This window comes from Octodon degus, unplaced genomic scaffold, assembly GCF_000260255.1.
Source record: "Octodon degus isolate 3935 unplaced genomic scaffold, OctDeg1.0 scaffold00380, whole genome shotgun sequence".
Lineage (NCBI taxonomy): Eukaryota > Metazoa > Chordata > Mammalia > Rodentia > Octodontidae > Octodon > Octodon degus.
The window spans coordinates 132,247-148,105 of NW_004524956.1; the positions used below are offsets into that span (position 1 = coordinate 132,247).

At 42.5% G+C, this 15,859-nt stretch overlaps 2 protein-coding genes across 2 annotated transcripts; both read left to right on the forward strand.

Annotated features, from left to right (window-relative positions):
- Positions 1-2,557: 2,557 nt before the first annotated feature.
- LOC101587432 (olfactory receptor 5V1-like) lies at positions 2,558-3,496 on the forward strand. The gene has a single exon (XM_012513241.1). The coding sequence runs from the start codon at positions 2,558-2,560 to the stop codon at positions 3,494-3,496; it is 939 nt and encodes a 312-aa protein (XP_012368695.1).
- Positions 3,497-14,053: 10,557 nt separating this feature from the next.
- On the forward strand, positions 14,054-14,998 carry LOC101587824 (olfactory receptor 14I1-like). Its single transcript, XM_004648289.1, has one exon. The coding sequence runs from the start codon at positions 14,054-14,056 to the stop codon at positions 14,996-14,998; it is 945 nt and encodes a 314-aa protein (XP_004648346.1).
- Positions 14,999-15,859: the final 861 nt, after the last annotated feature.

A 15,859-nucleotide genomic window follows, 5' to 3' on the forward strand; every position in this document is an offset into this window, starting at 1 on the left:
CACCATGAAAGGGTCTTCTCTGCCCTGCGCCGCTCTGCCTTGGAGCCAGCTGAGCATGGACTGATACCTCCACTGACTGTGAGCTAAACAAACCTTTCTCTTCTTCCCTTCAGATGTTGAGTATTTGTGCCAGCGACAAGAGAAGAGTAACTGAGGCAAAGCATTTTGTCACTGTTATCAAAAATTTATTTTCCTATAAGATTTGAAGAGATTGTCAAAAAAGGTTTAATTTCCAAAGTCATGGTACAAACCTGGTAGTGCTGAAGGAGCTAAAAATAACCCCCTATACCTCCCCATCACTGGTAATCTCATAATTCTTACTTACATCTTACAATAAAAGATAAAAGGACAAAGGAATTACATGTCATTTGTTTAAATAAATCATTATGTGTCATTTGCATACTTTACATTTTCATTGTGCAAAGAAAGCATTGTATGTCTTCTCCAGACCATATTAGGTCTATACAATGCACGTTTTTGCTTTATTTTCAAGCCAACATATATCTATGAATTTGCTATTACATAGATACAATTTAAAAGGAAAAGTTTTCAAAAGTGGCAGAAAGAATTCCACAAAACTGGTGTTTAGAATTTCAATTAATTTCTTAAACATTGCGGTCATCAGGGCTGTTAAGGAAAATGCTCATTTTCATATTTTAATGATAAGAATTTGAGTTTCCTTTTTTCCATAATTTTACTGAGAAACAAGTAGTGATGAGACAGTTTCAAATCAAATTGATAGGACAGTTTCAATAATTAACACATTGCATATGCTTTTTTTTTTTTTTTTTTTTTTTTTAACCGGGGATTGAACTCAGGCCCTTGCACTTGCCAGGGAAGCACTTATGCCACTGAGCCATCTCCCCGGCCCCTGCATATGCTCTTCCTAGTGGTTATTTGCTATACAAGATGCAGACATGACATCCTATTTACAAACACTATTAGAACAAATCCCTCCAAGGGAATGTAACCATATATCTATCTTAACCATTTTGAATACACAGATACAAAATGGGCATTCATCTGTATCCCCTTTTTTGTTTAGTTCCATCATTTGAATATTATAGGGGTGTTAACTCAGCAAAATATTCTAAAAGAGTTCAGTAGTCCAAAATAGTATTGGGACTGGCAGTGTCAGAAATTGTTGACCTGAGTCCCCTACAGCTCAATATAACAGCATGGCTTTACTTCTCATACTTCGTTTTTATACTTTTCTGCTGGATGGTTAAGACCGAGGTAAAGCAGGACCTATGCAACAAGAGTTGTAGCTTTTGGATCTGATAAGGTCAGTGAAATCCCCTGAGGATTTATCCTGAGATCCTGTACCTCAGATTGTAGAACCTTTATCAGTGTCAGCCATGTGGATGAGTCACGGCCATTGCTTGGCCAATGTGCTCTCTGTGAAAGCCTCAGAGAATATTTTCTCTCCATGTGATTCTCCTTAGGTACACTCTACATCATTGATCACTTTCCTCTTTGGCCCCAAAATCTCCTTGATCAGAAAATTTGGGACACTACTGAGTTACATGAAGTTACAGTACAAGTTCTTACATGTCCTGAGTCTTAGTTGACCTTGGAAGGCTAGGGCCAAAATGTTGGCTTTCCTTGCAGCCCTCCTTTTTCTCTAATTTTTGTTCTGCAAACTTAGGTTGTTAACCCTCCAGAAGAGAAGTTTGTTATTACTATACAAACTAGGCTGTTAAGCTTAAGGTCACTATCTGTCTGAATATCAAAAATCTTAGGCATAACATGGAACAGGTATTTTTCATCAAGTACTGATATGTTGAACTTTAAGTCCCTACAGAATATGATGAAAAAACATTTAAAAATTAAAATACATTTTAATAATAGGCATAAAGAATTATATAATTCTTATATTTACACATAAGTCCAGAAATCTAACCATATACAACCTTGTAGCAGGACAGTCCCACAACATTCCTTCCATTCTTAAATCTTTTCAGTAGATACTTTGAACATAAATCATTTATAAAATTCTTCATCAGATTATTTATTCATGAATTCCTATTTGTATAATTGCTAGTATTTTTTAAAGTTAGTAGGAAGAATATGAACGTATTTACCTATAATATATGATAACCTGTCTGATACATGAATATGTGATATGTAATACAAAATATATATAATACACATCACAAATTATACCATAGACAAGTTTTCATTCCAAAGGCATTAGTATTACAACAGTGTTTGAAAATTACACAGTAGAGTAACTGAAAAACAATGAGCCAGAGTCTCTAGAAGGATGTGAAAATGTCATCATCAAATTTTAAAACCCCCATAACACAGAAAACTAAAATAATAATGAAAGAGATTACTTGTCAAGGATCTCCTTAGCACAGAGAGGGTATCCTCCCATGACGATCAGAGGATGACTATGTCAAGAAATACCATGAGTACAGAAGCTAAAATCCCCAAATTTCTAAATTGAGTCACAGATATTTCTCCCAAAAATCTCAAAGGTATGTTGTGGTTGCCTCTCTAAGCTGTGCTCACTGATTTCTTTCCTCCAGAGAGACAGCAGTGCAGAGGGGAGATGGAGGTTCACAATGGCACCACAGTGACCCACTTCATCCTCATCGGCCTCTCTGACCTCCCGGAGGTGCGCTACCCTCTCTTTGTGGCCTTCTCCATCATCTACCAGGTCACCTTGGTAGGAAACGGGGTCATCCTCCTGGCCGTTGGGACTGAGGCAAAGCTGCACACACCCATGTACTACTTTCTGGCAAACTTGTCTCTCTTAGACATATTCTGCCCTTCAACTACTGTCCCCAAGATGCTCCAGAACCTCTTGACTGAGGACCATACCATTTCTTTTGTTGGGTGTGCTCTACAGCTGTATTTCCTGGTAGGCTTAGTTGGGACTGAGGTCTTCCTGCTGGCTGCCATGGCCTACGACCGCTATGTGGCTATCTGCTTCCCTCTTCGCTACTCTGTCATCATAACCAAAGCTCGCTGTACTCAGCTGGTGTCGGGGACCTGGGCAGCTGGCTTTGTCAATTCTGCCATCCACACGGTGGCCACCTTCAGCTTGTCCTTCTGCAGGTCCCATCTGGTTAATCAGTACTATTGTGACATCCCACAAATCGTGGCCTTGTCTTGTTCATCCACCTACGTGGCTGAAATGCTTGCTCTCGTGATTGGAGGTGTTTTTGGGACCAGCGCCTTCCTGACCACCTTGGTCTCCTACGTCTACATCATCTCCACCATCCTGAAGATCCAGTCTGCAGAAGGGAAGTGCAAAGCCTTCTCCACGTGTGCCTCCCACCTGCTGGTGGTCTGCCTGTTCTATGGCACAGCCATCTTCACCTACATCCGCCCTTCCTCCAGCCGACACTCGCCTGCCAGAGACAGACTCATCTCCATGCTCTGTGGTGTCTTCACCCCGATGCTCAACCCGGCCATCTACAGCCTGAGGAACACAGAGGTGAAGAGGGCACTCACAAGCATTGTGTGTGGTGGAGTAAGTTCATAATAAGTGTGATACTAAAAAGGACTATTTGGAACGAGTTCTTAGGAAAAAATGCTCTTGAAATAGCATAAGTACTTGGTCAGGTTAAAAATGTGTAGTAGGCATTACTGTAGTTGAACCCAATTGTATCTCTCAATCCAGCTGTATTCTTTCTGTCTCAGAGTTTCTGTGCAGTCTATTGGTTCTTTGTTGTGACATGGTTTCATAGGTGCAGGAGTCTGTAGATGAGAGAGTAAGTGCCTTCTCAGGTCTTCTAGCTAGTCTTGATTAAGAGCTTAAGCTAAACTTTACTAAAGGGATAGCCTGGAAATCTAGGTCAAGGATGGGGTAGAGAAAGAGTAAGAACCAAATAACGAAATGACTGTGGGACTTGCACGAGGGGAACGAAAGAAGAGGAGACAGGCATGAAACAGAGAGGAAGCCAAGGACAAGTATAGAGAAAATAGGATAAACAGCTACTTTCCTTAGTTAAATGAGAAGAAAGATTTGTACTAATAGTATTTAGACAAGATATAATGTCTGCATCTTGTACTATGAATAACTACAACAAAGACAACAATATGCAATATATAAATTACTGTATCTGTCCTACCAACTTGTTATGAAAATGTCTCATTGCTATTTCTTTTTTCAAGAAAATTAGTTACAAAGAACATAAAGAAGGATAAATTACCCCAAGACAAATCTAGGGGAAGCAAATGGGGCACTGCTGACTTGAGGACAGTGTCCTCACTTGTAAGCATGGACACACACACACACACACACACACACACGCACACACACACACAAACATTTGCCTACACTTGTTTTTCTTCTTTTTAAATTTTCTTTTCTCTTTCTTTCTTTCTTTCTTCTTTCTTTCTTTCTTTCTTTCTTTCTTTCTTTCTTTCTTTCTTTCTTTTTTTTTTTTTGCAGAACCGGGGATTGAATTCAGGCCCTTGCACTTGCCAGGGAAGCGCTTATTCCACTGAGCCATCTCCCCAGCCCTCTTTTATTTTTAAAGAGAGTACAAAACAGTATTGGAACAGAAAAAATTACACGTGCTAATGTATATGTGTATGGTCATGTATATACACGTATACATTCTCACTCTAGAGTCCCTATATCCGTAAGGCACCCCCTTCCGGTCCACTGCCTATCTCACCCCAAGATACGGTCCTGTAAGGCCGGTCACGTAAACAAACAGATGGAAAGAAGCTGCACAGAGATCACTGGAAGAAATGATTTTAGACAAAGATGCCCTAACCTTTTGTTTCCTTCTAAATTTTATATATTGCTGTGAGAATGTACATAATTGTCTCTAAAAGTCTCCACTATTTTATTTTGCTATAGTTCTGAATATTTCAAGCCTGAGTACTGAATTCGGTCTATGTTTTAGCCATGGTGCTCTCATAAAATTGTTTACACACTGCTTCAGTCCTTGAGTATCCAGATTGTGGCTGACATTTCTTAAACTTTTGAGTTTCATTTACTCAGAATTTTTATGTTGCCCGTTAGTGGCCCTGTGCCTGCTCTGCAGTGAGGCAGGCCAGCAGTGCTGCACTCCCCGAGATTCTCTGGGCTTGGAAAGAATTTACTTCTCTTCATACATGAGAGATGTTTGCAAGGTGAATCTTATTTCGCTGTTAAGTTGTGCTTTTCTCCTTCGGGGATCTTGAATATTCTAGCTCACTGACTTTGGTCTAAAGAGATTTTGCTGTGGAGTCCGCTGTTGATCATTTTCAATTCTCTCATGTGGGAAGTTTGTCTTATGTCTTGCTGACTGCGGGTTTTTCCCCTGGGTTTGGACTTTGACAGCACAACCCGTATGGTGCTGGTGACTTCCCTGTGTGACATTTGGTTGGCATTCCCTGGTGCTCTCTGTCCTAAAATTGGCACCATTATCAGATCAGATTTCTTTATATCTGCTATTCCTTTGAGTGGGCTTTCTGGGTTTCATGACTTTCTTCCCCTTTCCAGATCCTGGGGTGAGTAGAGTGCACACCTTTGCGCGGTCCCCAGCCCCCAAGGGCTCTCCGCTTCCTTTCTTGTCCCCTGTCCTTTGCTCCTGCTGGGATCTCGTCCTGCACACGGGGTGGAGGCCACTGATCTCCTCACTGCAGCCCACAAGTCCTCCGAATGGTGCTTCCTAGGCTGCTCCTGCTGCCCATGACTGGCTTCTTTTAAATTCTTTCTGCTTCTTTATACAATTTCTCTTGGTTTTTCTACTGTTGTCCTGCTTTTATTAGTTTTGAGGTATGCTTTCATGATCACTAACTACCTTCAGTTTAGAATTCTTCAGATTAGAATTCTTTGTCATTTTGCAGTTCTCTCTTCTTTAGAACCCATTGTTGGAACTTCATTAGTTCTTCTCAGAGGTGTCATGTTTTCCTGCTTCTTGCTCACCCTGTGTCCTTATCTTGAGGAATGTAAATCTCAGGCAGCTTTTCTAGGGCGTGTGGAAGTGATTTGGGGTGGGCCGGGTGGTGACTGCAGTCTCCAGAGTAGTCAGAGCTGTAGCTGCTTTCAGAGCTGACTTTCTGCCTCTCCCAGCTCTGGTGGGGAAGCTGGGCTGTCTCTGTCACTGTGCTACTGAAACTGCCAGATGAGACATGGAATCAAGCTGGGCTTCTTTCATCACTGAAGTGCCCTGTGATTTTAACTGGGGACAGGCTGTTTCCCCACCAGGTGGTGCTACCCCCAAGACCCAAGTCTATGGCGGTGGTGGTGGTGGTGGAGAGCTGAGGTTCACTGGAGTCCTTCAGAAGAAGCACGAGCTGTTACACTAGTCACAAATCCACGGTGATTTTTCCTTCCTGCCTGCACACTGCGGTGGCTGAACTCCTGATGTGCACAGCTTAAGAAGTCCCTGAGAGCTACTTTTCCCAGCGTCAGCCACATGGGCTGAGTAGACAAAAAGAAAAGGCAAAAGGAATAAAGATAGCATCCAAGATAGTTGTGACACCACTGAAGACAGTCTGGTGAGACCTACCTGAAGTGGAAGAAACAAAGTTTGCAGGCACAGAAAATAGCCGTAAACTTCCCTAATCTTGGGAAAGACTTGGATGCCTGTGTATAGGTGGCCTGTAGACATGGCTACAGTACATTTTCACCACAAAATACTGTAGTCAAATGCCTACAGTGTAGCACTAATAATGATTTCAAAGTATACACAAAATGAAATGACAATGTCATATTTATGGGCAGCCCTATCAGAAGAGCTGTAGGTACACTACTGGAGTTTCTAAGTTGAGGAGGCCATACCATGGTATCCCTTCCTTTCTCCCTCCCTCCTGCCCTCTTTTCCTTCCTTCCTTCCTTCCTTCCTTCCTTCCTTCCTTCCTTCCTTCCTCCCTTTCTTTCTCTTTCTCTGTCTCTGTCTCTGTCTCTGTCTCTGTCTCTGTCTCTGTCTCTCTTTTATTTCAAAGTAAGCTTTCACTATGTGCTCCAGGCTGGCTTTAAACTCTTTAACACAGTGTGTAACCCAGCTGGCCTTGAATTCACAACAATCCCAAGTGTTAGGATTATAGGTGTATACCACTGTGCCCGGGACAAGAGGATATGTTTCACCTTCTGAAACAAATGAAAGAATTTCCAACCAAGATTACTACACCCAGGAACGCTTTCTTTTCCTTTTTTTTTTTTTTTGCAGACTAGGGATTGAACTCAGGCCTTTGAACTTGCCAGGCAAGTGCTTATTCTACTGAGCCATCTCCCCAGCCCAAGGCTTTCCTTTCAAATCAAAGAAGAAATAAAAGCTTTTCATGATCAGCAAAACTAGATAAATTTATGTGTACCAAGTCAGCCATACAGAAGATGCTTGAAAGAATTCTACAACCTAAAATAAAAGATAACTACTGTTATGGCGGGCAGTGAAAGTATAGCTCTCACTGTAAGAGCAGATATAAAAATGAGAAGTAGAGGAGTTGAACACTATCAGTGGAGCTGTCGTATTTCTAGGCCCCTCGTCGCCGTACGTGGCCCGCTGAGGCCAGCGTGTTCTCCAGGTGTCTAAGCCTTCTCTCACTTCTCTCTGACACATTTCAATTATTGCCACTGAATGTACCACTGATGCGTAAGTGGAAATTCAAACTCAGCTCCACTTCTGCTATGAAAAGCAGCGTGCACAATGACTGCTTTCCTTTTTTATGATGATACACAAGAGTATATACGCATCACACTTTCTAGCATCTCACTAATTCAAAATGCAGTCTTGCTCCAGCCAGATAAATGTAGACTGGCTATTGTAGCCAACAGACCGAAAGACATGTTTGCTGATGGCATTTAGATGTGAGTGTTATTTGCAGTCTATTAATCCCACCACAATAATAAATAAGAAAACAAATATTAGTGATAAATTATCAATTACAAAAACCACAAAGATTCAGAGATAAAAAGGTTTGGAATGTGTTCTATCAGCCTTGTGCTTTTCAAATGTTGGAGCCTTGTTATCAATATGTGCAGGGCCATTCCTGGGCCTCGGCAAGGCCTGGGCAGCGTGCATTCACAGCCCACGGGACAGTCATGGGACTTCTGATGGGCTCCTCTGGTCCACCTCTTCCAGCATGATGCACGGAGGGAACAAGCACACTACGGCATGTTTGTGAGCCAGGGGGTGCTAAGTCCAGCTAGAACGATGGGTAACCAGAATAAAGGATACACCCCAAAGCTGAATTCAGGCTTAGTAATTCATCTAGAGGGGAGGGGCTCAGGGATGAGTGACTGTAGCTATGTCAGGAAGGAGGCGAGTGCAAGAGCTGGGACAGGAAGGAAGCCTGAAGTGTGCAGAGAGAGAAGGATAGGCTGAAGGAGCCATCTGCAAAGCACAGTTCTAGGCAGCATCCAACGCTTTGGAGTCGGGGCTCCAGCTCTCATGTGTGAGCTTTCATTCCCCGGGAAGCCGCAGCCTCTTACCTTGAGGCTCAGCTGACAGCAGGAAGCACAGCCCTCCATCCCTCCTGACTCACACACGTTTTTAGGGAGCTACGGGGCCAGGGAGCACTGCTCTGTCACTTCTCTGGAAGACTGCATCAGTGCCTGGGCTGGGCTGATGTGCATTGCTTAAGGCCAAGGGAGGGGATAAGGAACGTTCTAGCCAACTCTGTACAGATCAGTACAAGGAAATAGGGCCAGGTAGAGCCAACATGGAGACAATTGCTCTCCTTTCAAGGAGAGTCATCCAGGTGGTGCTCACAGTTATATGCAGTTCAAGATATTCAGTTTAAAACAGAGGTATAGGGCCTGCCTTGCCAGCCCCACCCCGGGGGAGTGCTGAGCTGGCAATTGAGACTGGGCGTGGTGACATGCACCTGTAATCCCAGCACTTGGGAGGCTCTAAACAGGAGGATCACTATGGGTCCAGTCTGGTAGTGAGACCCTAAACATCCTGTAGACTGCTCTCTAAAATACAGAAAATAAATAAATAAAGCATCTATCTATCTATCTATCTATCTATCTATCTATCTATCTATCTATTTCTATTTTGCACACAAATAAGAACTCAATGTACACAGCATCTAAGGGTAATCATTATTTTTCTGATGCAATTTTAAATAGGAAGGAGTACGCTGTGAATCTCCCTGCATCTGATGTTGACCTGATAGCTGTCACACATCAGCAACTCATGATGGGCACTGCTCTGGACAGGGGTGAGGACGGCAGTGAGTGTGCTGAGAAGTGTTCGCATGCAATGCCCCACAGGGCCAGGTGTGGGCACCAGTGTGGCAGTGTGAGAGGTGGTGGAGCCAGCAGGAGTGCTGGAGGTGCTGAAGGCAAGTGAATCCCCATTTCTCTGCACGCGTTCTGCAAAACTCTGCCCTCCACTGATAGATGATGTGAGAGAGGATGAAGCATTTTCACCAAACTTTCATGTAATTGCTGGGGTCCTTCCCTTATTGTACACTGACATGAAACAACCTACCATTTCTGAAAAATAATTGAAGTGTGAAAACTGAAGCCTTGCTAATGCCTTTTTAATGCTCTGCTCTAGGGATTTTTTTAATTTAACTTAATTGATTTTAAAGAGAAAAAATAAAACAAAATTTCAAAACAAGATAATGGATTAACATGAACACATTGCATATTGTTGTCTTTAGTTATGGTGGCCTATTCAAATAAGCATTTAATGCCTAGTGTTTTCTTTCCTGTCTCAATCTTCCTTCCTACCGTAGCCTCCCCACCCCGGCTGGCTTTGGTGGCTGGCACAGCGCTCCCTGGGTTCTGGGGCAGATGCAGCATGCATACCGGGTATTGAACCCAGGTCCTGATGCTTGCTAGGCAGGTGCTTATATGAGTGTGCTGATCGTCTTCCAGATCATCTTCCCAACCCTCTTTTTCTTTTTCGCCCCAAACTTGCATGCTTATATCTACTAATCTAAATAGTTAATTTGAAGGTAATATTATGTAATACAATCACCATTATTGAATTGCCATCATTTTGTTTAATGAAATTATTTATCATTTATAATGTTTTTCTTTTTCTCTTAACAATTTGCATTCTCTTTTATTAAAAAAAATTAGAGTCCGCCAGATAGCTCAGTGGATTAAAGCACCTGTTTAGGCAGGTGCAGGGACTGAGTTCCAATCCTCAGCATACTGTGCCGGCCCTGGTCCTGGGGCGTGCTAAAATTGTGAATGTGACTGGGTGTGGTGGTATGTGCACGTAATCCCAGCACTTGGGAGGCTGAAAATAGAAGGATCACTATGCACCTGATCTGTGTAATGAGACCCTATAGACCCTGTACTATACACATAAAAAAATGGTTGCCCAGAGTACAAGATATATACATTTAATTGTTTAAGCAATGTTAGCACAAACCTCTTTTTAGACTTAGGTGTGCCTTATGAATGAGTCTTCAACATCCTGTTTCCTCTGAGGAGTGCCAACTCGCAGGAGATGTTGACCTCCTCATAGCACACCTGCTGTGCAATGCCAACACTGTGTCACTTCCTACAGCAAGTCAATTACTGATAGTTGTGAACTTGGAATATTGTTGACTATCCAGGGCTGTATGGAACGTTTTTCACTGTTTCCACTTTTAATGATAGTGCCCCACACATGCTTTTAAAAAGTCTATTGCAAACTTAATTAGTCTCACCAGTGTAGCCAGAAATCCTTGCCAGTTAGACACTGAAGGAAATGTGGGCTCCTTGGAGGCTAAGATGACTGGGTCTCCTGATCTCATCAGAAGTGTAGCCCCAGGTGTCCTTGGGGAAGATACGGGAGGCTCACAGCTATTTCAGAGGCAGGGCTGCACCCATGCTCCACACTGCAGGTTTCACCCAGAAGTTAGTTTGCATTTTACTCACTGAAGAAAAAAGCAAGGGGAGGATTTCACCAGTCCTCTTCACATTGTGTGGGTTCACTATTCAAGTCAGTGAGCTCAGAATCATTGCTTCAGAGCTCACATTACCTCGTATGTATCAATCTACTTTTATTGCATTTCCATCCTAACATTGCTAATCAATGCTTGCCGTATAAGCAACTGTGAAATACTTTGAAGTCTTAACACTTGGAAATACTTAATAGTTCCAGTGTAACTATTTTAGGCCCATATGATGTATGTGTGCTTGGAGAATAGACAGATTGTCCCAGGTTTAGTTTGCTTTAGACAATTAGTTCCCCAGATGCTCTCTGAGGATCTGTGTTTCATGTCCTGTGTGGGCTAGGACAGGAGACAGAAATTTTAGTGACTGGGAATCCCCTTGGTAGTGAGAAGCAGACACATTAACTAAACAGTTTCTTGAGGTTGATTTAAAAGTATAACTAAGAAATATATAAGGCAATGAAATTTACGTACACTTCACACATGCCCGATCACATAGGAAAACAGTCTTTAAATTAGCAAAACAAAAGAGTTGAGCTATCTGGCATGGTCATGATTATGGGCAGCTTGTAGTAGCTGAATTTTAAAAGATACTAAAACAATAATGCTGATCCTTGTATATGTCACCTATTTGATACTAGATGGAAAATTAGCAGTCACAATCATGCTGCTCTCTACATTCTAAGTTGTGAGCCAAATAATTTCAAAATGCAACTGACAAAAAGATGGGAATGAAGGAAAAATCCATGGATTTCTTCTTCTGTGCTGGATCCTGATGCTCTTGAAGAATAGAAATGTAAGGTAAACTTATCACTCATTTCATATAATAAGGAAAGATCAAAAATGAGAAGAAGGGGCTGGCAAGATGGCTCAGTGGTCTAAAGCACCTACTTGGAGCAAGCTTGGCAAAGCACAGGGACCGCGGTTCGATCCCCCAGCACCACATGCCAGCCTGCCCTGCCCCCTGGTGGGCTGAACTGGCCACACACACACACACACACACACACACACACACACACACAAACACACACACAAAATGTAAATAATAATAATAAATTTAAAACATAATAATAAAAATTGAGAAGATTTTTGTGACCCATATCTGTTATTTATTTATTTATTTATTATTTATTTATTTATTTATTTTTGCATAACCAGGGATTGAACTCAGGCCCTTGTGCGTGCCAGGCAAGCGTTTATTCTACTGAGCCATCTCCCCAGCTCCCTGTTATTTTAATAAAGGAGTTCAAAATAATCATCATGTGGTTGGCATGAATAACCTACAGGATGTCAATAATATCCCATTAAACAATTAATACTGGCTTTCATAGTAACAATCTACACTCAAAGGATATTTTCTTCATTTAGCAACATAAAGTTAAGAGAAAACAATACATGTACTTCAAGGGATCATTAGAGAAAGCAATTCATATAAAATACTACTTAAAAACTGTAAAGCCAAATAAATACACAACTGTAAAGAAATCATTACTATACACATGAAAGTTAGAAACATTGTAAATGCTTTTGAAAAGGTAAATTAGTTACATACACACTGTTAGCGAAGAAGTAGATGGCATTTCCTATATTATAATAAATCAGTTTTGTTCTTCATCAATAAAAATTAAAGACAATTTGGTGCCTTTCTATGTAACTAAATTTAGTACTGAAAAAGTAATTTCTAAAGAAATTGCTTATGATTTTGAATGTTCTAAAATGATTTCAGGTAAATAAATTCAAATAATGATCTTAGGATCAGGAGATTTTAGTAAAATTATGAGAGTAAGTGGAGCCAGGTCTGCAGAGAGCATGAACACCCAGTGCATGTTAGAGCTGATGCCTAGAAGAGGTGTACCCTTGGAGTAACTCAAGCGGTTACTTTTCCTTGTTTGAAGATAAAATACACTAACAAAGATGTGCAGGAAAGGAACTGGCCTTATGTTGCCAAAAAGAAAATAGAATTTTTGCCTCTGCTGTGGATCGCTCAGAATAGGAACCAGATCAGTCAGGCTGGAATTTGGAAAGCCATTTTTTACTGAGCTCAGGGCCCCTGGTCAGCTCTCACACGGGAGCAACCAAAAGGCGGATAGCCTAGGAAGTACGGGGGTTGTAAAAACCTGGAACCACATCCAGTTTGATAAATAAATTCATTATCTGACACAAAATAATGCTTTCAGGATCATTGTGACCACTACTCAAACTAAATTTCCTGGCATTTTGTTTTAGTATCTGGTTATCTTGCACCTGAGTACCTGCATGCACTCTTCTTAGCCTGAGTTTACAAGAAGTTAAAGCCCATTTAGTTTCCTTTGAAGTCATCTCTGTAAGCTAACTTTGTTTACAGGAATGTGAGGAAGGGATTTTATCTTGCAAACATCAAGAAACAGCCACTAATTGCTAAACAACCTAGAACGGTGGGTGAATATACATTTACAACAGAAGGCACAAGATTTACATTTATAGCCTAAAATGTGAGTTAACCCCTTGCAGCATCCACAATGAAATCGCATCCTGCATGGATGATGGTGCATGGGGGAAGAGAGAGGGCTCACACGCAGGGCTGGAAGAGCTCCAGGAGGCAAAGTGACCGGCCTGGGGTCACTCAGAGCAAAGTCATTGCAGGAGAAGCCCACAGTCCTACTTTCAGTCTATTAGGGTAAAACAGTTGCGAGCAGTCAGCCACAGAAAACAGCCAGGACCTGGAGAATGAGGAGCAGGGTGGGATTCCCAAACCCGAGTGCCACTGTGGAAGCTCTCACAGATGACGCACGAGACATCCAGGCAAAACTGAAGCAAAGGGGACTGACACTTAGGTGTCCAGAGAACATGGAGGGAGATATTTTAAAAGTGCCAAAAATTGGCTTGTGGGAATTGATTTCATTTTAAATACTGTATTGCTTACTTCTCTCATCCTATGAATGAAGAAAATAAAAGGATAGAAGTTGGGGAAAGAAAATAAAAACAGAAACATGTACCTTAACTGGAGTTCAAGTATTTTATTTTATTTATTTCTTCTCTCCTGAGTTCTGATTAGAAGCCAAACTGCATTACTTTTTTCTTTTCTAATCTTTTTTTTTTTTTGGTGGAACCAGGGATTGAAATCAGGCCCTTGTGCTTGCCAGGAAAGCACTTATTCTACTGAGCCATCTCCCCGGCCCCACAAACTGCAGTTCTAATGAAAGCTCTACATCCTGCTTATTGAGCCTTTTGCTCCTATAACATCTGATTCTGTGGATACCACGGCAGGCTGGCAGACATGGACAACCTCACCATCATCACAGAATTCCTCCTCGTGGATGTTGCAGGCTCCCGGGAGCTCCAGGTTCTGCAAGGGGTGCTGTTCTTACTGATCCATCTGAGAGCGTTGACAGGGAATCTTGTGACTGTCGCAATCATTGTGACAGACACACGTCTGCACTCTCCCATGTACTTTTTCATAAGCAACGTGGCCCTCCTCGACCTCGGCAGCATCTCTGTTGTAGTTCCCAAGGCTGTAGTGAATTCCCTGACAGGCAGCAAGATGATCTCCCTGATGGAGTGTGCTGCACAGATATTCCTCTATGCACTGTTTGCAGCTGCAGAGATTGCGTTCCTGGTGGTCATGTCCTATGACCGCTACGTGGCCATCTGCCGCCCTCTGCACTACGGGCTCACCATCACCCCTACTCTGTGCGCCCAGGCCGCAGCTGGCTCCTGGGCCTCTGGCCTGGTCTACTCTGCTATGCACACAGGGGCTCTGTTCTGGCTGCCCTTCACCAAGACCAATGTGATCCGGCAATATTTCTGTGACATTCCTCAAGTTCTGCGGATTTCATCCTCAGATGTCCAGCTTTCTGAATTTGTGCTCATTGCTGTGAGCGTTTGCCTTGTCTTGGTGTGTTTTGCCTTCATGTTTGTGTCCTATGCTAATATATTTTTAACTGTGGTCAAGATCCATTCAGTGGAAGCCCGGAACAAAGCTGTATCCACCTGCACCCCGCAGCTGGCCATCCTCCTTTTGTTTCTCATCTCTGGGGTGGTGGATGTGTTGGGCCCCATTCCAAGCAAGCCTTCCCTGAGGAATCTGCTGACGGCCACATTCTACATTGTGGTGCCCCCATTTGTGAACCCCCTCATCTACTGTCTACGCAACAGGGAGATTAATGCTGCCCTGGGCAGAATGTTCAGCAGAACCTGGATTGCAGTCAAGGCTTTTATTTAACTAAAACATGACCATTAATCCCTCAAGTAAAAGTTTAACATATATCCAGTGTGTGTCCTTACATTGTAATCGATCTCCATAAGGCTTCTATTTTTAGCTGCCTGTGTATTGCTCTCTCTGTGAAGTACTTTTGGGGAAGTACAAATTTTTGCTGTCTTGCTGAGCATATAATATATGTTGTTTGTTTTATTTCCATTTCCTAAAAAACTATTTTGAAAATATTTGGAGTGATTTTGAGCTAAAATCATAATTAGACGTCATAAAGAGCAGGGCTGCTCCCCGTGTCCCACGCTGGCAGAGGTCCGTGCTGGTGAGAGCACCTGGGTGCGGGTCTGAGCATCCCGGGAGTGTCCCGTGAGGTTCTGCTCTCTGTGCTATTAGCTTTGCACTCGCTCCCCCCTCAGGCTAGCACAAGTGACGCAGTGACTGCCAGGAGACAATGCAGCTCTAAGGACACAGCGGTGCTTTGAAAACCGAGACCACACCCACCCCTGCTGCTGCACCTGCTAGAACCCTTTTGCTTGCTCAATGAAAATCAAGACACACAAAAAACTTGCCTTGCCAAAACTGTATTTTGTAAGTGTTTTGTTTCCGCCTGTGACCAGGATGACAAATTGCAAGCCCTGCTGACCCATTCACACTTGGTGGGCCACAAGGGAAACGAAGCAGGCTGTAGCAAGGAGACAGATGGAACAGTAACTGGCATTGGAATTTCCCCCGAGAATGCTGAGAGTGTCTTAGTTAGATTTCTCTCCTTTCTGAGACAAAGTTCCTGACACCCAAAGTTAAAGGGGAAAAAGCTTATTTGGCTCAAAGTTTGTGGGTTTTTGTCCATAAAAATCAGCTGTCTCTAAGGCAAGG

Coding starts and splice junctions, on each gene's coding strand:
- LOC101587432 (XM_012513241.1), top strand. CDS start 2,558: ATGGAGGTTCACAATGGCACCACAGTGACCCACTTCATCCTCATCGGC.
- LOC101587824 (XM_004648289.1), top strand. CDS start 14,054: ATGGACAACCTCACCATCATCACAGAATTCCTCCTCGTGGATGTTGCA.